At 42.8% G+C, this 26,470-nt stretch overlaps 1 protein-coding gene across 4 annotated transcripts in view; it reads right to left on the bottom strand.

Annotated features, from left to right (window-relative positions):
• Positions 1-26,470, bottom strand: part of FAR1 (fatty acyl-CoA reductase 1) — a 92,437-nt gene that overhangs the window by 49,696 nt on the left and 16,271 nt on the right. For all 4 annotated transcript variants that reach the window (XM_024099779.3, XM_005290811.5, XM_042860192.2 and 1 more), the window contains exon 2: positions 835-1,029. In XM_024099779.3, coding sequence (XP_023955547.1) covers positions 835-1,023 — 189 coding nt within the window. In that variant the 5' untranslated portion in view covers positions 1,024-1,029. The remainder of the gene's footprint in view (positions 1-834; positions 1,030-26,470) is intronic.

The following is a 26,470-nucleotide window of genomic DNA, read 5'->3' as shown; positions in this document are numbered from 1 at the left end:
GGCAGCTCTAATAATAATAACAACTCTACCTAGCTCTTAGAGTGCTTTTCATCAGTAGACCTCAAAGCACTTTACAAAGAAGGGATATGTTTTCCCTATTTTACAGATAGGGTAACTGAGGCACACAGAGCCGAAATAACTTGCCCCAGGGCATACAGGAGGCAGAGGCTGAATTGGGACTAGAACACAGGTCTCCTGAGTCAGTGTTCAATGCTCTATCCATAAGGCCACACTACCTCCCTACAGGTAACTACACATTTTATTAGCAGACTGTAAAATACAAGTCATTTACATGACAATCATTTGACATTTCAACACTCCTTTGCACTTTAACACACAAGATAGCTGAATTAAAAACAAGACCTTTTAACAAAGCTGAAAGCGGGTAAGATGCTCCACTTGATATGTACATCCTCTTACCCTCACCGTAAAACCTATCACTGGGCTTTTCACTTGAATGCAAAGCACACAAAAAAGTCATCAGCAGAACTTAAAAAAAACAAGCATATAATATGGTATATGACATTCAAAGAATGCGTATCTGTCCGCAAGTTTAAATGGCAGAAAACAAGCTTCATTATGCTCATCTGCTGTATGTGCCCCTCTGTCTCCAGGAGGGAGAGGTCTATTTTCCTTTAATTTGTTAAAAGTCAATGCAACCCTGATATTTAGTTATTAATACCACAGCAGTCAGTTATTTGGAAGTTCGTATAGCAAAAAACCTGTTCCAACATGTTCACGGTTGCTCACTATTTCAGAAGTTTCTTTACAATGGGGAAACGAGGTTTGTATCACTTCTTTAGTCAATTAAACACAAAGCTTCCAGAGACATACCTTACAGCTGATCATTTCTTCCATTCGTTCTTGAGGCGTCTGACCTGCTTTATGTCTCACCAATATATAAACGGCTTTCACTTTAGGGCAGGACCTCAGTAGCTTTTCCAGAAGCACCTTTCCCATGAAGCCAGTAGCTCCTGTGAGGAGGACATTCTTTCCTTCATAGTATTCAGGGATGGATACCATTATGACCTTAAAGTTTAACAAGAATACATTAGAAAAATGTCACTTTATGCAGGCCTACAGATCTGTACCTCCTTCATTATAATACAAAGATATGAACATTCAGTCCTGTGGTTGAAAGTAGAAGCTCACTGACCAGATTCTTCATCTATCGGTATCCCCTTCCTTCTTACACAAGTAGGTCTTAAGTTTAAGGAACTTTTGAATTGAATTGAATTGAATTGACATATCCCTTCTTTGTAATTGAATTTAGAAGCAATTCACAGAATACCTTTTAAATCTTTTACATGATCTGGATCCATGCTACTGGCACAACTCAAGTTTTCTCCCTCTGCCCCATCCCAATTTCTCCCTTAGTTTCTGGTTATTCAGAACTGGCTCTAAGTATTTAGCCAACAATATTTTCTTTTTCATTAAGTGAAATAAGCCACCTGCTTTGCACAGCTAGATAGATGGAGTTTTAAAGAGACTGTACAATATAAACAGAAATTGTATATACCCACTTTAAGTAACCACCCATGGGACCAATAAAAACTGGGTGGCTGCTACAGAAAGTTTAAGGTAAGTTTGTTGTCTGTAGTGTATGTGTTTGTGGTATGCTTGCTGCTGGACTGGTCATGTGGTCTGTTTGTTTGGGGGACAGTGTGCTGAGCCTAGCAGGCTGCTAGGCAAGGCTGAGAGCTTCTTAATGAGGCTTTGATCCCCAAGTCCTTTAGCATCCATCAACCCTTAACCGGGGGCGGGGCTACTCAGGAAGACCAGGGCTTTAAAAAGCCCACTCCTAAGTGGCCAGAGGAGCTAGTGAACAGGAGCGGCTAACAGGGGAGTTTTGCAAAGAAGTTCTCCAGGTGAAGGAGGTGCACTTACGTAACCCTTGGAGTAAGTTTGTTTGGGGGGTCGGGGGCAGCTAGATATACTTAACATTCTTTAAACTTAAAGCCAAAACCACCCCGATAAAAACTAAACGTCAAAGGAATGAGCTACAGGAGTAAAAAGAGAATGAAGTAGAAGTCCAGCAACAGAGTGGGGGCTATTCAGTTTATTGCACTGAATAAAGCATGTATGATATGGGCAGGTAGCGTATATTTGCATTTGGTGCATGGAGCTCCTGGCCCTCAGAGACTGCGTACGGGCTTTGGAGAAAAGAGTGGCTGAACTGGAGGAGCTAAGAGACAGAGAGGTATGTATATGAGACTTTCCAGGACACCATAGAACGGTCTCACCCCCGGTCTGACAGCCTTTGTGCTGTTGAGGAGGATGAAAGTGTCAGGGAAGGAGAACATCCAGCTGGAGCAGAAAGAAACGATTCCATAGTTCAGACCCTCCTTCCAGATGATGTCATGGTATCCTCTCGCCCTGAGGATACCTCTCCGGGGGAGGGAACTCCAGTTATTATGAAGATACAGGTAATAGTTATGGGGGATTTGATCATTAGAAACATAGTTAGCTGGGTTTGTGATGATTATGTAGTTCTCCTGGTTCCTTGCCTGCCTGGTGCGAAGGTTGCAGCTCTCTCGAGACATCTAGATAGATTTATGTGTAATGCTGGTAAGAAACCGGTGGTCGTGGTACACATAGGTACCAATGACATACAGAAGGATAGGAGAGAGGTCCTGGAGGCCTAATTTAGGCTGCTAGGTAAGAGATTGACGTCCAGGACCTCCATGGTAGCATTCTCTGAAATGTTTCCAGTTCCACGTGCAGGGCCAGACAGACAACTGCAGGGTCTAAATGTATGGATGAGACGATAGCGTAGGGAGGAGGAGCTTAGATTTATTAGGAACTAGGGAAACTTTTGGGAAAGGGGGAACCTATACAGGATGGGCGCCACCTAAGCCAAAATGGAACCAGATTGCTGGCACTTAAAATTGAAAAGGTCATAGAGCAGTTTTTAAACTAAGGACTGGTGGAAAGCCGACAGGTACGGAGGAGCATGTAGTTCGGACAGAGACATCCCTTAGGGAAGGATCTATTAATGGAGATTCTCTATGTCCTAGTAAGGAGGAGAGGATGGAAGATGATAAAATACAGGTAGGATCTGATGGGAAACAGTCAAATGAAAAAAAAGAGTCCCATTCAATTACATCATGTAACGGCAGACAGCTAAAAAATGACAAGTTTTTAAAGTGCTTATATACAAATGCTAGAAGATAATAAGAAGATGGGTGAACTAGAGTGCCTTGTATTAAATTAGGATATTATATAATTGGCATCACAGAAACTTGGTGGAATGAGAATAATCAATGGGACACAATACCAGAGTATATCGGAAGGACAGAACCAGTTGTGCTGGTGGGAGAGTGGTACTATATGTGAAAAAAAAGTATAAAATCAAATTAAGTAAAAATCTTAAAATGAACCAAACTGTACCATGCAATCTCTATGGATAGGAATTCCATGCTCTAATAATAAGACTATAGCAGATGAGATATATTACCGACCACCTGACCAGGATGGTGATAGTGACTGAAATGCTTAGGGAGATTAGAGAGGCTATAAAAATAAAATAAAAACCCTCAATAATAATGGGAGATTTCTACTATCCCCATACTGACTGGGTACATGTCACCTCAGGACAGGCTGCAAAGATTTCTTGACACCTTAAGTGACTGCTTCTTGGAGCAGCTAGCCCTAGAACCCACAAGAGGAAAGGCAATTCTTGATTTAGTCCTAAGTGGAGAGCAGGATCTGGTCCAAGAGGTGACTATAGCTGGAACGCTGGGTAATAGTGACCATAACATAATTAACTTTAACATCCCTGTGGCAGGGAAAACACTACAGTGCTAGGCTGCCATAGTATTTAATTTCAGAAAGAGGAACTACACAAAAATAAGGAAGTTAGTTAAACAGAAATTAAAAAGGTACAGTGCCAAATGTGAAATCTTTGTAAGCTGCATGGAAATTTTTTAAAGACACCATAATAGAGGCTCAACTTAAATGTATACCTCAAATTAAAAAAAAGTCAGAACCAAAAAAATGCCACCATGGCTAAACAACAAATTAAAAGCAGCAGTGAGACACAAAAAGGCATCCTTTAAAAAGTGGAAGTTAAAATCCTAACGAGGAAAATAGAAAAGAGCATAAACTCTGGCAAATGAAGTGTAAAAATATAATTAGGAAGGCCAAAAAGAATTTGAGGAACAACTAGCCAAAGACTCAAAAAGTAATAATAATAAAAAATTGCTAAGTACATCAGAAGCAAGAACAACCAGTGGGGCCACTGGACCATCGAGATGCTAAAGGAGCACTCAAGGACAATAAGGCCATTGCGGAGAAACTAAATGAATTATTTGCATCCGTCTTCACATCTCAGGGAGATTCCCAAACCTGAGCCATCCTTTTCACGTGACAAATCTGAGGAACTGTCCAAAATTGAGGTGAGATTAGAGGAGGTTATGGAACAAATTGATAAACTAAACAATAAGACGACACCAGGACCAGATGGTATTCATCCAAGAGTTCTGAAGGAACTCAAATGTGAAATTGCAGAACTACTAACTGTTGTTTGTAACCTATCATTTACATCAGAGTCTGTACCGAATGACTGGAAGATAGCTAATGCGATGCCAATTTTTTTTTTAAAAGGGATCCAGAGCTCATCCCAGCAATTACAGGCTGGTAAGCCTGACTTTAGTACCAGGCAAACTAGTTGAAATTATAGTAAAGAACAAAATTGTCAGACACAGAGATTAACATAATTTGTTGGGAAATCGTGCCTCACCAATCTACTAGAATTCTTTGAGGGAGTCAACAAGCATGTGGACAAGGAGGATCCAGTGGATATAGTGTACTTGGACTTTCAGAAAGCCTCTGACAAGGTCCCTCACCAAAGGCTCTCAAGCAAAGTAAGCTGTCATGGGATAAGAGGGAAAGTCTTCTCATGGATTGGTAACTGGTTAAAAGATAGGAAACAAAGGGTAGGAATAAATTATCAGTTTTCAGAATGGAGAGAGATAAATAGTGATGTCCCCCAAAGGTTTTTACTGGGACCAAGCCTATTCAACATATTCAGAAATGATCTGGAAAAAGGGGTAAATAGTGAGGTGGCAAAATTTGCAGGTGAAACAAAACTACAAGATTATTAAGTCCAAAGTGGACTACAAAAGGATCTTGCAAAACTGGATGACTGGGCAACAAAATAGCAGATGAAAGTCAATGCTGATCAATTCAAAGTAATGCACATTGGAAAACATAATCCCAACTATACATATAAAATGATGGAGTCTAAATTAGCTGTTACCACTCAAGAGAGAGATCTTGGGAGTCACTGTGGACAGTTCTCTGAAAACATCCACTCAATGTGCAGCAGCAGTCAAAAAAGCAAACAGAATGTTGGTAATCATTAAGAAAGGGATAGATATGACAGAAAATATATTGCTTCTATATAAATCCATAGTATGCTCACACCTTGAATACTGCATGCACCTGTGGTCGCCCCATCCCCAAAAAAGATATATTGGAATTGGAAAAGGTTCAGAAAAGGGCAACAAAAATTATGAGAGGGTATGGAACGGCTTCCATATCAGGAGAGATTAATAAGACTAGGACTTTTCAGCTTGGAACAGAGACGACTAAGGGGGTAGATGATAGAGGTCTATAAAATCATGACTGGTGTTATTTACTCCTTCTCAGAACACAAGAACGAGGGGTCACCCAATGAAATTAATAGGCAGCAGGTTTAAAACAAACAAAAGGAAGTATTTTTTCACCCAATGCATAGTCAACCTGTGGAACTCTTTGCCAGATGATGTTGTGAAGGCCAAGCCTATAACAGGGTTCAAAAAAGAACTAGATACATTCATGGAGGATAGGTCCATCAATGGCTATTAGCCATGATGGGCAGGGATGGTGTCCCTAGACTCTGTTTGCCAGAAGCTACGAATGGGCGACAGGGGATGGATCACTTGATGATTACCTGTTCTGTTCATTCCCTCTGAGGCACTTGGAATTGACCACTGTCGGAAGACAGGATATTAGGCTAGATGGGCCTTTGGTCTGACCCAGTATGGCCCTTCTTGTGTTTAGATCATTAATACACGATCACATGTGGATACTTGAAAAATGTTCAGTGAAGACAGGACCCAGGTATGCCAACTACCGGCTCTAAAAGATTCATACTAAGAATTTCTGCTACAAATTAAAGGCTCATCAGTTGGAAGAAAACAGAGGAGGAAAGAGACCTGGGGATGTTGCTCAATTACTGGCTGAATTCAAACTACTGATGTGATGTGGCTGCAAAAAAGGCAAATGTGATCCTGGGATGCATCAGGTGAGGCATTTCCAGTAGAGATAGACAAATATTAATGTCATTGTACAAGGAACTAGGCAAGACCTTGAATATTGTGTACAATTCTGGGTCAACCATGTTCAGGAAAGGTTAACTCAAATTAGAATAGCTGAAGAGAAGCGCTACTAGGATGATTATGGGGATGGATGGCTTATCTTATGAGAGAGGAAGAGCTCAGCTTGTTTATCTTAGCAAAAAAAGCAGCTGAAAGGGGATATGATTACTTTCCATCAATACATGGGTGTGACAGGTAAACAGCAAGAAAGGTGAAGCGCTATTAAAGCTAAAGGACAACACAGGCACAAGAAGAAACGGGTATAAACTGGCCATGAACAAATTCAGGCTGGAAATTAGAAGAAGGTTCTAACCATCAAACAAGAGTGAGGTTCTGGAACAGGGCCCCCCCATAGTTGTTTGCCTACACAACTCCTCAGTTTTAGGAGCAAGCTGGACAAATTGATGAATTTAACTGTATGATGGGGTTGCTTGTGGTGATAAGGACAGGGCTCAACAGCCCTAGAGGTCCCTCCTGGTTTATAGCTTATTTTCCTAAAGCTCATGCTTCAGGGCTTCAGACAGTTACCTGCAGTAATCAGGAAAGGATTCCCCTCACTGCCCACAAGAATAAGTTTTGGGGGGAGGGATTGGTCACCTTGGTCTCCTTCCCTCTGAAGCATCAGACACCAGGAAATCAGACAGTGAATAGGGTAGCCTCAGACACTGGTGCCCTTTGGTCTCTCCTATTCTCGGTCTTGGTATAGAATGGTATAGTCTCCAGTGAGCAGTAATACTGTGGTCTAATTTCAGTTGTTGGGATTAGTGTGGGGGTGCTGGTGGCTGGTGATAAAGGCGGTCACACTAGATGATTTGGTGGTTCCTTCTGACCTTTAATGACTATGACAGTATACCTCCCTGTTGCAGCAGAGTCCCTTATACCAAAAAGAATTCAGCACAAGGAGGGCAGGGAATGTTAGGCTGCCTAACTGAGCACCTTACAATGGCGCAGCTGTGCTGTTATATGCTGTTATATGGTGCACAGTGTAGCATCTGTCACTGGGAGAGAGCTCTCCTGGTGACAAAATAAAGCCACCCTGAACCAGGGGCAGTAGCTTTGTCAGTGGGAGAGTGGTTCCCACCAACAAAGCACTGTCCAAACCAGTGCTTTTTGTTGTCAAAACTTGTCATGGGGGGGGTCGCACCTCTGAGTGACAAGTTTTAACAACGAAAGTGCAGTGTAGACATGGCCTTAAATAAGTACCTGTAAAAACAAGAATTAGTACTTACACCTCAAAGATAATGTAATAATTCCTTACAGTAATCACACTTGTGTATTGGAACATGCATACAAGCCAAAGATTTGGAAAATTCACAAAATTGCACTAAAGAATTCACCAAGAAAAGAACAAAACCTGGGGCCTGCTGTGAAAGTGTTACTCCAAACTGCATAGTATTCACAGGATAGCGTGGAAGTGCTTTGCTTTGGTTTTCAGAGATACACGAACCTTTTCAACGATCAAATAAAATTCTTGTTCCTACCTACATACCCACTATCACAATATTTCTCAGTCTTTGTTTACAACAGTTGTAGTCTCTCAAAAATTCAGGACTTGAAAATAGAGGTGGGTGAATTTTGGCCAAAAAACTGTTTTTGCCAAAAAGCAGATTGACTGACCAAAGCATTGTGAATGTGTCTAATTTTGCCAACTTGTTTCATCTGGAAAAGCTAAGCATAAAAAGCTTTTTAAAGTTTGGTTTTGACATACTCTACTGAAAATTTTCTAATTTTTTTATTCAAGATTTTTTATTAAAAAAACAGAAAATTGTTTTTAAAAGCTCAAGTTAAACAGTTCATTTGACCCAAAACTAAATTTTGATTTTTCAGAAGGGCCAGCAATAAATAAATAAAATTTAAGAAGTCAGTTATTCATACAGTTCTATTTGCAAGTGCTAGTTAACAGTATTAGTTTTGGTATGGCTTTTTATTACTTGCAATAATTTAAAGCCAAACAAAGCCAATCCTAGTTCCTTGAGGAAAAATTATTCTTCAAGTTCTTAATAGCAAACAGAAACAAGCGAGCTGTATCAATATGTTGACAGCATCAGCTGTTTTATGAACAACATTAACCTTTTATTACAGTCAGGTACTGATTAGCTAGAGATACTTAATAATATAGTACTTTCCTCATAAGTTCACTTAAAAAAAAAAAAAGATTCTTACAATCAAATCTAGTTGCTTGGATTCAAACAGAGCACAACAGAAATTATTCAGTCTAGTCTCATTCTCTGTGCTCCTGTTATTAAACTAGTTACCAAAGCAACAATTAGAAAATGTCTAATTAATTACCTGTTAGTTTTTCAGCCATTTATTTACAAGCAAAGTTGGAAAATATTGCAATTTTTTTAGGAAATGCATGTAACTTTTAAGAGCATCTTAAAACAAAAACCAAGATATTTTTCTGCTTTGGGTTTACAGAAACTAAACCAAGACAAGGAAGTAAAAGTTAACAAAAGGAACAAAGTCAGTGAGAGGAGGAATTAAAATTACAATTAAAACATATCTGGATGCATACACATCTGAACTTGGAAAATTCACATCAAAATCCAAACACACAAGGTTGGGCCCATATTTAGATTATGGTATTTAGTATTTAATTAGTACATTTTTCAACATCCTGTACAGACATCTATCCTCACCACTATACTTGGACGAAAGTAAGTAGTATCCCCCTTTTACAGAGGAAACCAGAGATTCTTCCCCAGTGCTACCATAGTAGTCAGGACAGAACCAGATTTAGGATTTACAAGTTCACTCTTTCCAGATGAAAGTTAGAGGCATCCTTGTTGCAAATGAAGTTTAACTGAGTCAGAAATGGACACAGGGACAGTAGGATGAGGCAAAAGAATAAGCCATTCACGTTATGTGCATTCTAACGTCTGATCAGAATACATTCCAAAGCACAAATCTCACCAGGATGTGACAAGTATGCTGCACCTAGTAGCAGATGGATGTACTATTCTTTATCCAAGGCCTGTGTGTTATGGGGGATTTGCTGTACACTATATAAGGTGCAATACCAGAAGGCTAGCAAGCCCAAGAGACCTAGGGTTTTCTTTGGTTTCCTGCTACAAGCTGTTTAGCAGCATACGTTTTAGAAGTCACACAGACTACTGATTTTACAAGAAAGCAGTTTACGATAAGCGTCACATAATACTCACACACCCTTGTTTTGAGTTTCAGCATGCGCATGGTGTGGCTGAAATAAAGACTATTTGACTTTCTTAACTAGCATTTATCCAAGATCACAAAGGAGGAAGCCACATGGAGAAAGATGGCAACTGAAGAGTCATGTCAGAATCTCAAGAGGTAATCGACATTCATTCCACTGACCCTGACACATAAGGTCAAATTTTAAAGCATCTCCTTACGATTAGTTATAGATGCAGAGAGTACGTTCTAGTGACTAAAGAACTGGGCTAGGAGCAAGGAATATATCTTGAGTTTAATTCCAGATTTTTCACTAACTCCGACTGTGATCTTGGGAAAGTCAACCTTTGTGTTTCTGCTCTTTCAAAATTATTTGGTGAAGTTTAATATACCAGCCAGTCCATTGCTCCTGGACCATAATTACTCCTACTATTTAAGGAGTAGATCTTTAAAATAAATACTATAACATGTGGCTTTATATTTTGTTATGATGAAATAATCCATGAATACAGAAATATCTACCTTAACAGGAAGGTTACTTATTAGTACCTAGATTTTATATACACAATTGCCTTTGAAGATCTGCACTACAGAATTTGTGTATCAAGCCATTACAACCAGAAAGTCATTGGTGGGGGGGAAAGAGGGGTTTTAATGCAGATCTACACAAACAGTATATTCAAAGAATTAGTTATTCTCGTAGCTGACCCACACTTCTTACCCAACTAATGACTACCTTACTAGAACAGCTAATGAAAAGAGGAGGGTTTTAGAGTAGGTAGAAGAAGAGGAACTGAGAATGCCACGAGGTAGACTTTTCTAACTATAATCTGAAGTTCCATGACTCATCTGAACCACTGCAAGCAGTGAACTATTAACAAGACATGCATGAGACATGACACTGCCTACTCCAATAGTGAGGAACTGCAGCATAATTTTCACACAGGAGAAGATCTAGCACTATAGTAATAATTATGCCTGCTTTTCATCTTCAAGATTCTTTACAAACAATCTTCACAATACCCATGAGGTAGGTGACTAAATAATATTCTTAAATCAATATCAGGCTGTGTAGCAACACCACCAGTATCCTTGATACTGAAGTCATTGTCCAACAATATTCTACAGTGCTTTTCTGCCCATGCTTCTCAGAGCCTCCTCTTGAATTGAATTATGTGCTAAGTCATTTCTAGCAAGCAGTCCAGCTACGTGAGTAGGCTAGGTTTCAATCCTAGAAGTTTCAGGCAGCAAGGCATATGGCTTGGTAATTATTTGCTAAAGATTCTTATCCAGGAGCAGAGAATGAGAATATGAATTCCTGCACGGTACACATTAAAGGACTATATGAAGCACCTAAAGCCACACTGTAGTGAGGCGGCCTGGGCCCCGACAGCCCCTGAGGGAGAGGAGCCTGAATTGGCACCCCAAGTGGGCGGAGCCACCACCACCTGTTCCCGCCCCCCGGAAGTCAAGGGGCGGGACAGGAAGTATAAGAGCCAGGCCCCAGCCCTCAGTTAGAGCCCAGCGGCCGGAGAGGCCAGACGTACCGGTGCGAGCTCCGGCTAGACCGAGCCTTTCCAGAGCCAGGTACCCCGACGCGGACGGACCGAGCCTCCCCAGAGCCAGATACCCGGACGCCGGCCGACCGGACCTCCCCAGAGCCAGGTATCCCGACGCGGATTGGCCAAGCCTTCCCCAAGCAAGGTACCCCGACGTAGACTGGCCGCACTTGCCCCGAGCACGGTACCCCGAGGAGGGGCCCGAGCGCCCCCCTGACCGGAGACCGGAGGAGCGACCCGACCCAGACGACCCTCTGCGAGCTGAGGAACCCATGGTGTGGGACCCCGCTGTCGAGCCCGGCGAGGAGCAGGTACCAATGGAGGGGGAAATGGAAAGCAGCCCGGGGGTAGCTGACCCCAGTCTAGCTACAACAGAGAGCGAACCAATGTCGGTGTGTTGTGGTCAGGACCCCACCGACACAGCGGCAGACTGACTGCCGCTCTTAGGGCCCCGGGCTGGGACACAGTGGAGTGGGTGGGCCTGTGTCCCCCCTGCCACCCCACTTAACGGGTGGCAGCCTCCCCCTCCAGCCAGCTCTCTGGCACCGCAACTGAGCTATTGTTTGCTGCCCTGAAGGAGTGCTTGTTGCCCCACCCTGACTGAGGGTCTGGGGCGTCCCGAGTTTGTCCGTGCTCAGCTCCTGATACCCAGACCTGAGCCCGAACCCCTGAACTATTATTTGTTGCCCCGCCCTGACTGAGGGCCAGGGCCTACTAACTCTGTTTGGGGCTCAGCCTGCAGGAAGGTCCTGAGCCCCTGAACTATTGGTGGTTGCCCCGCCCTGACTGAGGGCCTGGGCCTACTAACTCTGCCTGGGCTCAGCCTGCAGGAAGGTCCTGAGCCCCTGGACTATTGTTTGTTGCCCTGCCCTGACTGAGGGCCTGGGCCTACTAACTCTGCCTGGGCTCAGCCTGCAGGAAGGTCCTGAGCCCCTAGACTATTGTTTGTTGCCCCGCCCTGACTGAGGGCCTGGGCCTACTAACTCTGCCTGGGCTCAGCCTGCAGGAAGGTCCTGAGCCCCTGGACTATTGTTTGTTGCCCCGCCCTGACTGAGGGCCGGGCCTTAACTCCTGACTTTACTGCTCAGCCTGAAGGAAGGTTCTGAGCCCCCTGGACTATTGGGGGTTGCCCTCCCCTGAATAAGGGCCTGGGACGTCCTGAGTTTGTCAGGGCTCAGCTCCTGATCCACGGAGCTGAGCGCCCGAACTATTGTTTATTGCCCCGCCCTGAGCTAGCGCGGGGGCTTGACTGACTTTGTAATCCCCAGCTCCGGCAGTGAGGACCGGAGCCCGGGCCTGAGTTACTGCCGGACCCTGACGGAGAGCAGGAGCTCATTGCAGAGGCCGTGTACCTTTGGCCTAGTCCCTGCCAGAGGGGCGGAACCCTGAGACCGATCCAGGCCGTGTAGTGAGGCGGCCTGGCCCCCGACGGCCCCTGAGAGGGCCCGACCCCCGCACCGGACGTTTACACACACCCATACACCTATGACAGTCCCTGAACAGAACAGCACAGCACTTAAATCCCCAATTGGCCAAGTGTTTTGACCAAGTTATCATCTGATAGAATTCATACTGGAAAGAACATGGAGCAAGTGACCTTTTGAAATAAGTTCACTTGAAAAGGCAGATGGCAATATTGTCTAATAGTAACTTGAGGCTACACCCTCATCCTTAATTACTATGAACTTAGCTCTTCACAAACCATACCACCTCTGATAAGGTAGCAGAAAAGAGAAATGACTAGCCCATTGACTTTATTAGTCATTTCCCCTTTCAGCTTTGCATTAAAGCACAAGCTTCTTGTCAAGTGACTCATTATGTCCAACATTCCTGCCTTCACTCCAACATTCCCCATCTTTACTACATACCAGACATCTTCTCCTATGGGGTAAGTCTACACCGCAATAAAAGACCCACAGCTGGCCCAGGTGAGCTGACCTGGGCTCATGGGGCTCAGGCTGCAGGGCTATGAAACTGCAGTGTAGATATTTGGGTTCAGCAATAGCCTGAACTCTGGGACTGCAAGCGGGGAGGGCCCCAATTACATAATTTTATAGCCCTGCACCGTGAGCCCAAGTCAGCTCACCTGGGCCAGCCACAGTTCTTTGATTGCAGTGTAGACATATCCTCAAGCACTTCCATGATTTCTCTTCTGTTCCCCTTATGCATGACAGTGGGCAAAACACTTTAAAAAAAAATACAGCCATTATCTTTTTTCAAAAATCTCTCCTTAAAACTCCCTTTTGCTGTTGAGCCTATAAAATCCTGCCTACTAATGATTGCTAGGAAGGTGAAGAATTGTAACCATTTATTTTTCTCTTCCTTTCCTACTTTCTTATTCCAAGTTCTATCTCCGCCATTTCCTTACCCTACCTCCATCATAACATAAATCTTCAGATGCTTTAATGTTATAGCCTCATCCCTAAACCTTTGTACACTTGTGTTTTAGATTCTAAATTATATGGGGATAAGAATGGTCTTTGTTGCTATTATTTCTAATGTAGTGTCCTTAGGGTTACCATACGTCTGGATTTTCCCGGACACGTCCGGCTTTTTGGTCCTCAAATCCCCGTCTGGGGGGAATTGCCAAAAAGCCAAACATGTCCGGGAAAATGCTTTGCCGGCATCCCTGTCCGCTGCGGGGGAATCCGCCTGCAGCTCCCCCCAGACACCTCAGCTCTGTGCAGCTGCCCGAGCGCTACCGGCTTCACGGGCAGCCCCCAGACCTCCAAACCCTGCGCCCCCGGCCAGGCGCTTCCCCTCCCGAGCTCCAGCTGCACTGGGGAAGCGCCCAGCCCAGGGCGCAGGGTCTGGAGGCTGCCTGGCAAACTGTGAAGCTGGTAGCGCTCGGGCAGCTGTTTCGCGTGGCTGGGAGGGAGGAGGAGGGGGAATGTGGGGTGCTCAGGGGAGGGGGCGGGGACTTTGGGGAAGGGGTTGGAATGGGGGCGGAGCCGGGGGCAGGGCCGGGGCCCCGTGAAGTGTCCTCTTTTTTAAATGTTTTAATATGCTAACCCTAAGTGTCCCGAGGTCTCAAACAAGATTTCAGCCTGTTTGTACAGCACATAGTACAAACAAGATTAACATATTTTAGTTTCTCAAAAGAAGCGTTTTGTAATTATACATATTTTAGTATACAAGAGATATAGCTTATGGCAGAGTCTAATACTAGAAAAGAAAATGAAAAGAAAAAGACAGCAGAGGTCAAGAAATTCTCAGGCATGATTGTTTTAGACTGTGACCATCCAAACCTCTATTTTGTTTTATGAGGTGTTACCTATAGTGATTTATCAAGTCTAAAATAACTCAACTGCAATGCTAAAACTTGTACCAGCGCCACTGAGCCAGTAAAAGCCGTAACAGTGCAGCAAATTCACAGTTTGTTTTTGTTGCACACGGTATACCATGTCCACAGAGAGTGCTACTTGCAAACATTAAACCAGTGCTTGCTGTTTACGCAGACACTGAACCAAAGCAGAGCAAGCAACACTAATGGATGACATGGTGCTTAGGGATTGCACTTGCTCTGAGCCAGGCTAAGGGTGAGTCAATATCAATGCACTGTACCTAGCAACTTTTGCACTGACTGTGTTACAGGAATACTTATGGTTGCAACAGTGCTTACAAAAATCATACCCTTTAGCATATGCAGGGACTGAAAACCAGTTCATGAATAATCTGAGGTTATCTGAAGATGGACGGTACTTGTATTAAAGATGTGAATTTCACTGGCTAGCCATGACATTTTTGACATTAATTAAAATTTTAAGGAAAAAACTAAGATTGCCACTTAAGGGATTCTTGTTACCTTTTCTTTTTAGACACTCTCACCATCATTGCTTGCAGCAGGTCATCTTTGTCTGAAAAATTCCTTTCAGATTTGGATGAGATACAAAGTGCTAAAAATCACCATTAAACTAGAAAGAAGTGCTTTTTTCCCCTGGGTTAACCAAATGATTTATATAAACAGCTATTTCTTTTACAAACATCCAGATATTCCTGATCGCTTCAGTGATGTCAAATCTAGCACTTGCAACACCAAAATTCTTATAAAGTAGCAACTAGTCACTTGGAATCTGGCAGACTGACAGTTGCCATTATTCACAGAACCAGTAACAAACAAGAGTGGGAAGAGAGATTATGACAGTTTAGAGGATTTAATGCAAGTGGTTTTTTAAAGGTTCTTGATTTAAAGCAGATTTAAACAGCTGGATGACTAGTTTATTTCTGTACTGTTGTTCATATAAAAGACCAAGACAATTTTTTCTTAACCATGTAGTTCTGTATCCTCCATGGGAAGCTTCTGCTGAACACTTTTGGAGAAGAATTTATGTCAGTATAGTTTAGCCCAAAATTCAGGGCCTGCATTCCATGCTGAAAATTCAGAGATGCTTTGAATAAAATGTTCAATAAAAAGTTCCTTCAGCCCATCTCCGATGGAAGTTAAAACTCCCCAGACACTTTAAAAAGACAAACAGGGAACAATAAGTCCAACTTCTTGGCCAACATTTCCTCTTTCAGTAAAAGGTTCTAGTGTCTAAGGCTGAGCAAGTACTATTGTAGGGCATATAACACTGCACCACAGCCACAATGCTTCTGAAATAAATGTAGTCAAACTTTACTAATTCTGGGTCACTGTGAACAAAAATGATGCTTAAAATTGTTGATTGGCTCTAGTTTTCAAGATATGCTATTGGGTCAGTATATACGACCCTTGACTTGGGAACGGCGGAGGATAAGTGAGTTATAAAGGGAAGGGATCTCAGTTTAAACCAGAAATGACTAAAATACATCTTTGACTGGATCTATGAATAAATCCATGACTGGATTTGGACAGTACTTGCTTTTTAGGCAAAACAATGAATGATGCAATCTGAAGCTGGTATTGCATCATACATGATATGAATTGCATCATGTTATTCCTAGAAGTCATGGATGATGCAATCATAATGAAGCTTACATCACTCTGCTGAACAAATTGCCCTATATCAGCTCTAGAAATCATAGTGTCGTGCTCTCTTATTTGTCAGTGTTTGATTTTGCAAAGGGACACATTTCTGTTTAGCCAAAGTGAGCAGAGATGCCTCGTACTTGTGTGAACAGTGCAGATAACTTCTGCTATGTTTGTGGTGAAGTGACTTTTGCATCACAAAAGCGCAGTATAACCACTATGGTTAAGAAAGTTTATTTTGGCTGCAAAATTGGAGATAAGGACAAAAGGTGGGCCCCACACATATGCTGCAACAAATCTTCGCCAGTGGTTGAACAGAAAAAGGAAATCTATGCCTTTTGCAGTGCCAATGATTTGCAGAGAGCCAACAGATCATACCAGCAATTGTTACTTCTGCATGGTGCCTCCAGTTGGGAAAGGTGTGTCAAAGAAGAAAAAGTGGACTGTGCATTATCCAAACATTCCATCAGCTATATGCCCAGTACCTCACAGAGAAGGACTGCCGGTTCCTGATGCACCAGAATCATTCTCACTTGAGTGAGACGAGGAAGAGGAAGAGGATGAAACTTCTGGTCCTGAACCATCAATGTCACAGGACCCACATTTTCTCCCATCCTCCTCCTCTGAACCACACCTCATAACACAAGGTGAACTGAATGACCTTGTCAGGGATTTAGAACTACCCAAGAGTAAGGCAGAGCTGTTGGGCTCCAGACTACAGCAGTGGAATCTCCTGGCAGGTGATGTTAGGGTTTCCATGTTCCGTGACAGTCAAAAGGATCTTGTCCCATTCTTCTTCATGGAAGGTGATCTTGTAGCCTGAACAACATCGATGGTGTGATGGCAGCCCTCAACATCATTCACGATCCAGATGAGTGGAGACTATTCATTGATTCATCAAAGACGAGTCTTAAAGCTGTTTTACTGCATAATAGCAATGTTTTGCCATCAATTCCAGTTGGTCATGCAGTCCATATGAAGGAAACCTATGACAACGTGAAACAACTTTTGAGGTGCATAAACTATGACCAACATCAGTGGCAGCTTTGTGGCGATTTGAAGATTGTTGCTCTCTTGCTTGGTCTGCAGACTGGATACACAAAATACTGCTGTTTTCTCTGCAAATGGGATAGTCGTGCAAGAGATTCCCACTACATCAAGAAAGATTGGCCACTCCGACAGTCGTTGGAGCCTGGGAGGAAAAGTGTTCAGCATCCACCACTTGTTGAATCAAGCAAGATTTTGTTACCACCCTTACACATCAAGCTGGGTCTGATGAAGAACTTTGTCAAGGCCATTGACAAAACACAAGCAGCTTTCAAGTACCTCCGTGGAAAATTTCCAAGGTTAAGTGAAGCTAAGATAAAGGAAGGTGTCTTTGTTGGTCGAGATGATGCATTTGACCATGCACTGCGTGGCAAGGAAAAGACAGCATGGAAAGCCTTCCAGTTAGTGGCAATAAATTTTCTCGGAAACAACAAGGCACACAACTACAGGTTGTTGGTGGAAAACCTCCTCAAGGCATACAAAAGCCTTGGTTGCAACTTGTCACTAAAGATACATTTTTTGCACTCTCATCTAGATTTTTTTCCACCGAACTGCGGAGCAGTGAGCGACGAGCACGGCGAGCGATTTCACCAGGACATTGCAACAATGGAGAAACGCTATCAGGACAAATGGAGCCCATCAATGCTTGCAGACTATTGGTGGACAGTGACAAGAGCTGCTCCGTTTAATGAATACAAGAGACAAGCCAAGAAGCGCCGAGTAGACACTGAATAGGACTAAACTATGTACATAATAGTTTGCCTTTTGTTTCATAATAAATTTTATTTATATAACGCTTTTGCTGATTTTTAAAGTGTTACATAAACAGGACAGGTGAAATATTCTGTAAAGCAACCATAAACACATGAAAAGACCTAAGTTTACAATTTATGATTAAAAACTCTACTATCTACACAATATACATAGACATAAAATGTAAAAACTTAAATATCTTAGAAACAGTAGCCAGTTGTTTTAATTGTCATATTTGAATTCAGCACATCAAAATACATAATAAATAGCACATTTTATCTCTGAAGCAGACGACTTCTCAAAAATTGTAGACCAGTGTAATGGCTGCTTGGATTTTCTTCAGTCAGTGCAGCAAATATTTAACTCATTGCTTTGTAACACACATTAAGATCTATGAAACTCTAGATAAGAGATGCTTCAGAAATTCACATTGCTATTTTATAGCAAGTGTTTTGCTGATTCAGAAGGATATTTTCTAGATTTGTCTGGACCGAGGATTTGGCTGCCTTAGTAACAAAGTTTCAAAGGGAGGATCAGCACTCTACTGTCTGAGGCTTTCTTTAAATTCTGTATTAAGAGTTTAGCTCCAACAGATGTTCAAGTTTTAGTTTAAGTCCCATAAAAGAAAAGACAAGAGTGGGTATAAGAAAGTTGAGAGGGGAAATAAAGGTACATAACGCTAACAAGTGGACCATTTAAGACTAGAAGCATACCTAAAATCTGAGCTGTGGCAAGCACAAGTAGCAGGTGTGACATTCCCGTTATCTGGGCTGGTGATCTGCCAGGTCACGCCAATCCTCGACTCTGGGAGCTAGCCTTAGCTTGCTCTGCTGTGAGAACCCCCACTCCTGGGCTGTTCACGCACAGCCTCTAGCATGTAAGCTGCTCCCAGCTACGTGAGTGAACACTTTTGGCCAGCCGCTGCTTGGACTGTGCTACCGAATGACACTAGTGAATATCTCCGGTCCCAGACACAACCCTAGGAATCTCCGTCTTGCAGTGTCCAGTTATGCCCACCAGATGCTGCAAACTTATGATTTTGTCAATTTAACAAAGAAATTGATATGTTCCAGATCAAGGGGAGTCTGACACGCTTCAAACCAAACTCACTGCTTCAGGTAGAACAAAATTTATTAACTACAAAAGATATAATCACTTAAAATCTAAGTCAAAGCACAACAAGTCAGATTTGGTCAAATGAAATAAAAGCAAAACGCATTATAAGCTGATCTTAACACTTTCAGTGCCCTTACAAACTTAGATGCTTCTCACCACAGGCTGGCTGGTTGCCCTTCAGCCAGGCTCTCCCCTTTGATAAGCGCTTCAGTCACTTGGTGGTGGTGTTAGTAGATGGAGGTGGAAGAGAGAAAGCATGGCAAACGTCTCTCCCTTTTATCATGTTCTTTCTTCCCTCTTGGCTGTGCCCTCCACACTCCTCTTTCAGAGTCAGGTGAGCATTACCTCATCACAGTCCCAAACTGACCAAGGGAAGGGGGATGACTCACTCGAAAGTCTAACATATCCTTTGTTGCTGCCTAGGCCAGTGTCCTTTGTTACGGTGAGGCTGGGCTGCGTTTGCCCCATACATGCCCTGAAGAGGTGTGAACTGCCCCTGTGCTCCTGAAGAGTTTTGCCTGGGCTTGTTTTAAGCCATGAGGACACATTTTCAGCCTCATAACTATATACATGAAATTACAACCTATAACATGCCTATAACAAGAATGCTCAGTGCATCATGAGCCTTCCGAAGACACCCGACATGACAAACTTTGCATTGGATGCCGCACAATCATATTATTAGGATGCACATGGGGGTGGAGGATGTATATAGCCCCAGACTGGGTAAGGACAAATGGTCATAGAGAAGAAAAAACAACAAAAAACAAAAAGTTACCACCCATCAGCCTTAAACCATGTTACCTTGCAAGAACACTAAAACACGCAATCTATGCCAGATTGAGGTGTGGTGCTAGACTAATGATTCGTGAAGAAACTGAAGGGATTCAGGATAAATTGGCCAGCCAATGCTTTTTCATTAACTTTCCAATGTGGCCAGACAAGGTTATTGCCAGAGGAGTCTGAGCATGGGTTGGGTCACAACATGTTTTGTTGTGGTTGATATTTTGTTCTCACAAAGAGCAGTTAGGTTTCAGAGTGATAGGAAGATTGTTTTTTTATATATATGAAAAGTCTCAACAACGGACTTAAATGTGGCAATTCTTAAAAACAAGCAAACAAAAACAAAAAAAAACACCTTCAAAAACAGACTCCAATGAGAAACTGCAGAACTCGAATTAATTTGCAAACTGGACACCATCAAATTAGGCCTGATTAAGGACTGGGAGTGGATGGGTCACTACAAGAATAGGAAAAAAAAAACCTAATTTCCCCATGCTAATTTGCCCCTACTGTTACTTACATCTTCTTGTTAACTGTTTGAAATGATTACTACCCTGATTACCACTACAAAAGTGATTTTTCATCCTGTTGAGACAAATCAATTAAAGTGGGCTATTATCGACCTCCCACTAGTAAGGCAACCCCCACCATTTCATGTACTGCTATACATATCTTCCTACTGTATTTTCCACTCCATACATCTGATGAAGTGGGTTTTAGCCCATGAAAGCTTATGCCCAAATAAATTTGTTAGTCTATAAGGGAAGTTAATGAATCTCAATAATTGGTCCACGTGCTTTCACTAACCTTAGGTCCAGGATCTATTTTATTTGGACAAAACCCACCCAGTATATCCTAAACTTCTGTCAACAGAACTCCCCCAAAGAGGGGTGGCATGTTGTCTTTCTATTCCAATGTTAGTCAATGGATATAACCTTAACTGTGAAATAAATATTTATGGTAGGAGAAGAGAATAGAAACTCTTCACAACAATACTCTGTCACCAACCTGAGGCCATCTGGATCTTTTGAGTGGCCCATCATTGATTCTACTAACTGCATTTAGTCAAAGGAACATAATCTTAGGCTTCCTACAACTACAGAATAGCATGTAAAAGTATCTATGCTGTAGTTTTTTAGATTTAGAATGTATCTTCTTCCATTGCATTCTAGCCTTCTTCCCTGCAAGGTCGGCTCATAGGCAAAGTGTAAACTACAGTAATCTGCAGGAGAGATGGCCTAAACCAGTGGTTCTCAAACTTTTGCATTGGCAATCCCTTTCACACAGCAAGCCTCTGAGTGCACACACACACACACACACACACCCCGCCCCCTTATAAATTAAAAACATGTTTTTAGGTTTAAACACTATTATAAATGCTGGAGGCAAAGTGTGATTTGGGGGTGGAAGCTGACAGCTCACAACCCCCTGCATAATAACCCCAGTTTGAGAATCCCTGGCCCAAACCATCAATGCACTGATCCAGTAGCTGGACAGTATTTATAACTCCAGCCTTGGAATTCAAATGGATCTGTTTGGGTCTGGATAACCATCAAAACAGGATCTGGGAAGGTCTTGAAGTGAGGCTGATGTAAGCGTTTGCCAGACCATGACAACGTTATCACTACACTCCTACCCAGTCAGACCCTAAAGTTAAGTGCATGCCCACATAAAAGAAGTCAGAAGCCACCAGAGAATTCCCACAGTTGTCAAAAAGGCCATGACATCCCAAAACAACTCACTCAGCATTGTCAAGAGCAATAAAGGGTTGGTCTGTACATCACCAGAATCCCTAAATTAATCTAATCCTGACTAACACATGTCAGAAACAATCCCATTAAATCAGTTTGAATGGGATACATCCACGTGGCTACACCAGCAAGGTGAACATCTTCCAACAGACTGCATGAAGGTGTAGACTAGGCGGGGCAAGTACATTCCCAGGGTTTCTTTCAATTACAACAGGCTAACTAGAGAAAAGTAACTGTGTATTCCCACAATCTGATATGATCAACTAACCTAATATACAATTACTAATGGAAAGAAACCCTGTCTATTTTGTATATTAGTCCAGATCTGTAAATCAGTTTAAGCCAAATTTAAAAAAAATATGCTCAGCTAGAAGCTGACATGGCTAGATGAACTGTAGTCTAATGATCAAGAGGCATAACAGCAATAAGCAAAGTCACTTCCTCAAAGCCTTTTCAATTCCTCCTAAATCCTTGTTCTTCCTCCCCACCTTGAGTTGCCTTTAAGAGCTTATTACATACTGACATTTTTGTCATGGTTTGTACATGAAATATAAGTCATGAATTTTCTAGATACAGTATTATCCTTTTTAGTTTGAGTAAGACACTTATCTGAATGAGGCGGTGAGCACTAGGTTTACGATTCTGAAGCAGCAGTGCTACTAACCCTGCTTGTTACATATCTACTTTACTCCTGGGGGAATTCTGCACCAAAAATGTAAGACTTCTGCTCCAAAAAATTAAAAATTCTGCACACAATATTTTAAAATTCTGCATATTGTATTTGTCAAAACACCACAATATAATCACGCTGGTTTCAATTATTTTGATAAATTATTTAAAATATAATACAATGGATGGAAAATGGGAGTGAAGAACATTAAAGGAAATCCCCAAACCTCATTTGTCTAATAATGTAGCTAGGTTTGACCCTTTATTTCTAGTTATTAGTCACCAAATATATGCAGCCATATGCTCAGTTTCACATCATAGGCAACTGAAGAGCAAGTGAGGGCTGGTGAATCAAACTCACAATTTATATTGGCTACTGACCATCTCCAGAAGGTCAGTAGCAAACAGTTCATGGAGCACATTTTGATAGGAAATATTTTCAGTCCAAAAATTTAGACCAGTTCTAATCATTAAAGCACCATAAGCATTTATAAGTCGATACTGTACTTACAATAAAACTCCTTTACACCACTCTGGCAATGTAAAGGAGCCTTAAAACTTTTACACCTGTTTTATACTCCAGGGGGAGTCACAGAATGACAATGGGAACAATTCACTAAGCAGGAAGGCTGCTACATTCTGCTCTGAGTGATCAGAGCCTGCGCACACCTACTTGCTCAACAATACCCCAAAGCCCTGCCCCTCCATGCTGAGCACACCACAACAGCATGCAAGAGGGACAGAATGTCTCTCTCACACACACACGTGACTGCTCCGCCCCACACCCCTGGCACCCAAAATGACCTGCCAGAGCTGCCGGGAAGGGGCGTGTGACCACTCAAGGCTTCCCTTTGCTTCCCCATCAGAAGTCATTTTTTCTGTGGGGAAGCAAAGAAATCTGCAGGGGACGTGAATTCTGCACATGCACACAGATGCAGAATTCCCCCAGGAGCACTATTGTAATGCTTTTGACATCATAACCACTGCAGACCAAGGGCTGAAGATCAGGGGAATAATCCTTTAACTACCTTAAAGGTTCATCATGACAGACAAAACCACACAATTCATTAGCTGAGATGAGGTCAGAACTCCTTGCTCAATGTTCAATTATATAGCTCATGTTAACTTTCATGTGAATGTTGGAAGTGCCTGTGGCACTCTGTACCTCAAGGCAGCATCCTAGAACCCCCATATGCACCACTATCATAATTATGATATGCTTTGTACAAAGTATGCCTTGTGAGGTGGTATTTTAAAAGTCTTGATCCGTTGAACACTAGTGTCCTGTTGGATTGTATGTGGTACGATTGTATGTGAAGTGATGCTGTATGTGTGTTACTGAACTATGTTGGAAGGTTGAAACACCCATAACCAGCCTTTCAGGTACAACAATGGAATACCCAGACATGCTAATGGCCCATTAAAAGGAATCCACTTTCCCAAAAGACTTCTCAGAGAGAGCACGTAGACAATGGAGAATACTTGACCAATGTCACAAGCATAGATCTTTCCAGCAAGCTGGAAGAAACTATAAAGAGGGGAGGTGACATCATGACTTGGCCTCACCTCCTCTCCACCCACCCCAAATAGCTCAACACCTGGAAGAAATGTCTGGAGGACAAAGACTTTGAACTTGGGAGGGTGGTTCCGGGTTGGCAGGCAATTCCAGCCTGTGTATTGAGCAACTATACCAGTGGTGGGCAACCTGTGGCCCATCAGGGTAATCTGCAGGCCACGAGACATCTTGCTGACTTTGACCGCAGGCACGGCCTCCTGCAACTCCCAGTGGCCGTGGTTTGCCAGCTCCCATTGGCCAGGAGCTGCGGGGGGCCGTGCCTGCAGATGCTCAACGTCAGCAAAATGTCTCGCGGCCCACAATCAGATTACCCTGATGGGCCGCAGGTTGCCCACCAATGAACTATACCATCTGTCAAAGTGAGACACTGCTTGATTCAAATCCTGTTTAGTTTATAGAGCTTAAATAAAATAAATTCAGTCTCTTAGGTAACCAACTTTGATCTCTACACTTACTACTTATAATCACTTAAAATCTATATATCTTTCTGTAGTTAATAAATCTGTTTTAAATTTTATCTAAACAGTGCATTTTGGTTGAAGTGCAAAGGAAATCTCAGCTCAGTTTACAAAGGCTAGTGTGTTCCCCCTCGATGTGGAGGGGACACAGACTAGGTAACGAACTTACACTGGTTAGGTTTCTGACCAGTACAAGATGGTACAGTTCTGAGGTGCAAGACTGGGTAGCTGGAGAGAATTGATTGGAGCCTCACTACTGTTGGTTCATGAGTGGCTGGGAGAAGCATTCATGTTATTCAGTTGGGTGTGTCTCCGCCTGTGGATGTCTGTATAAGTGCAGTACCTGCCACAGGTTTGTAACTTGGCAACAGCGTCAGTGTGAGCGCCAGCCCGGATTGGTGGGACAGAGGGCTCAGCAGTCCCACAGTCCAGGCTGCATCCCAGGAATCTCGTCACAGTACCCTTGATGCAAATGAAGTCTAATTGAAAGTTATGGCTGTGCCATTAAGATCACATTGTTATCAGTTTTCATACCTTCTTTTCTTGCCAATCCATATTTTCCCCCATACTTGCCCGATAATAAAATTTGCATCTTGCAAATGCACTGACCTCAAAAACTTGGGCCACTGTTGAGTTGGTCTGGATGAGACTGCTTTTGTCACTGGAACTTTTGGATAGGCATGGCCCTGCTGGTGGTCCTTGTGTGTGTGTTCAAGTGCAGTCTGGTAGCCAATGAAGAGCTTGAACCAGCTATGCTACAAACTCACATTCACCTTATCCTTTTGACAAACATGTGACCACATACTGTACTAGCTAAAGCTTCCGAGATCAGTCACACTCTATCTATGCCTTCACATGTCCCTTGCTGCTGTTCTTTAATCCCTCTACAGTCAGTCCACCAGCGTCTCCATCTTGTCTGAATTTAATTCTAGATAGTTTTCAGCCAGGTGGGACCCTAAGAGCACTCCAGTGCCAGAAGGCAAAGGACTCCCTAATATGTAGCAGTGAGTTTCAGCTGGCCTGACCACCCCAATACGTCCCAACTCACTGCTGTCCTAATCTGTACCTAAAATGGGTCGTATGCAAATGGTTGATACTACGGATTAATATCATTGTAAAAAGTATGTATTAACATTATATAAAGAATTATGGATACTCACCAATTTTACACTTTAAAGTCTATGACCAAACAAAGGGAGATACACACATTCTCCCCCAAACAGGAGGGAGACCGTTATCTACCTGTCTCCTCTATAAATTAAGCATGATGGAATCCAAACAATGCAAGCCCAATTTACATATGAAGTAGCAGTGGGAAGGGAAGTCCTCAGAAAGAGAACAGAAGCATGAGGTCATCCAAAGATATAAGGAGAGAGTCAAAAACATCATGGCATCTATCACTGCACCGACACATGGGGCCAGAGCTCTTGCAAGATGAGAAAGATAGGTCCTTCAACCAACAGTGTTGAAGTCTCTGGGGACTCCATATAGGTGAGAAAGCCACAGGCAAAGATCTTTCACCAACAAAGTCAGTGGAAACCAGCACGTGACAGAGAGAAACTCAGCCATGGCAGGAAAGAGAGATTGGTAAGACTCATAGACTTTAAGGTCAGAAGGGACCATTATGATCAACTAGTCTGACCTCCTGCACAGCGCAGGCCACAGAATCTCACCCACCCACTCCTGTAACAAACCCCTAACCTATGTCTGAGCTACTGAAGTCCTCAAATCATGGTTTAAAGAACTCAAGGTGCAGAGAATCCTCCATCAAGTGACCCATGCCCCACGCTTGCAGAGGAAGGCGAAAAACCTCCAGGGCCTGTGCCAATGTGCCCTGGAGGAAAATTTCTTCCCGACCCTAAATATGGCGATCAGTTAAATCCTTAGCATGTGTGCAAGACTCACCAGCCACCACCCAGGAAAGAAGTCTCTGTAGTAACTCAGATCCCACCCCATCTAACATCCCATCATAGACCATTGGGCATTTTTACTTGCTAATAATCAAAGATCAATTAATTGCCAAAATTAGGCTATCCCATCATACCATCCCCTCCATAAACTTATCAAGCTTAGTCTTGAAGCCAGATATGTCTTTTGCCCCCACTACTCCCCTTGGAATCAAGTGTCGCTTGTTGAGTTAAGCCTAAGGGCTTGTCAACACACAAAACACTACAGCGACACATTTGCACCACTGTAGAGCTTCAGTATAGACACTACCTAGGCCAACCTGAGGGATTCACCCATCATCATAGGTAATCCACCTCTTCAAGAGGCGGCAACTAGGTTGACAGAAGAATT

Source organism: Chrysemys picta, chromosome 4 (assembly GCF_011386835.1).
Source record: "Chrysemys picta bellii isolate R12L10 chromosome 4, ASM1138683v2, whole genome shotgun sequence".
Classification (NCBI taxonomy): Eukaryota; Metazoa; Chordata; order Testudines; family Emydidae; genus Chrysemys; species Chrysemys picta.
Note: the sequence above shows the minus strand (reverse complement) of the source record. Positions and strands in the feature narration are given on the sequence as shown.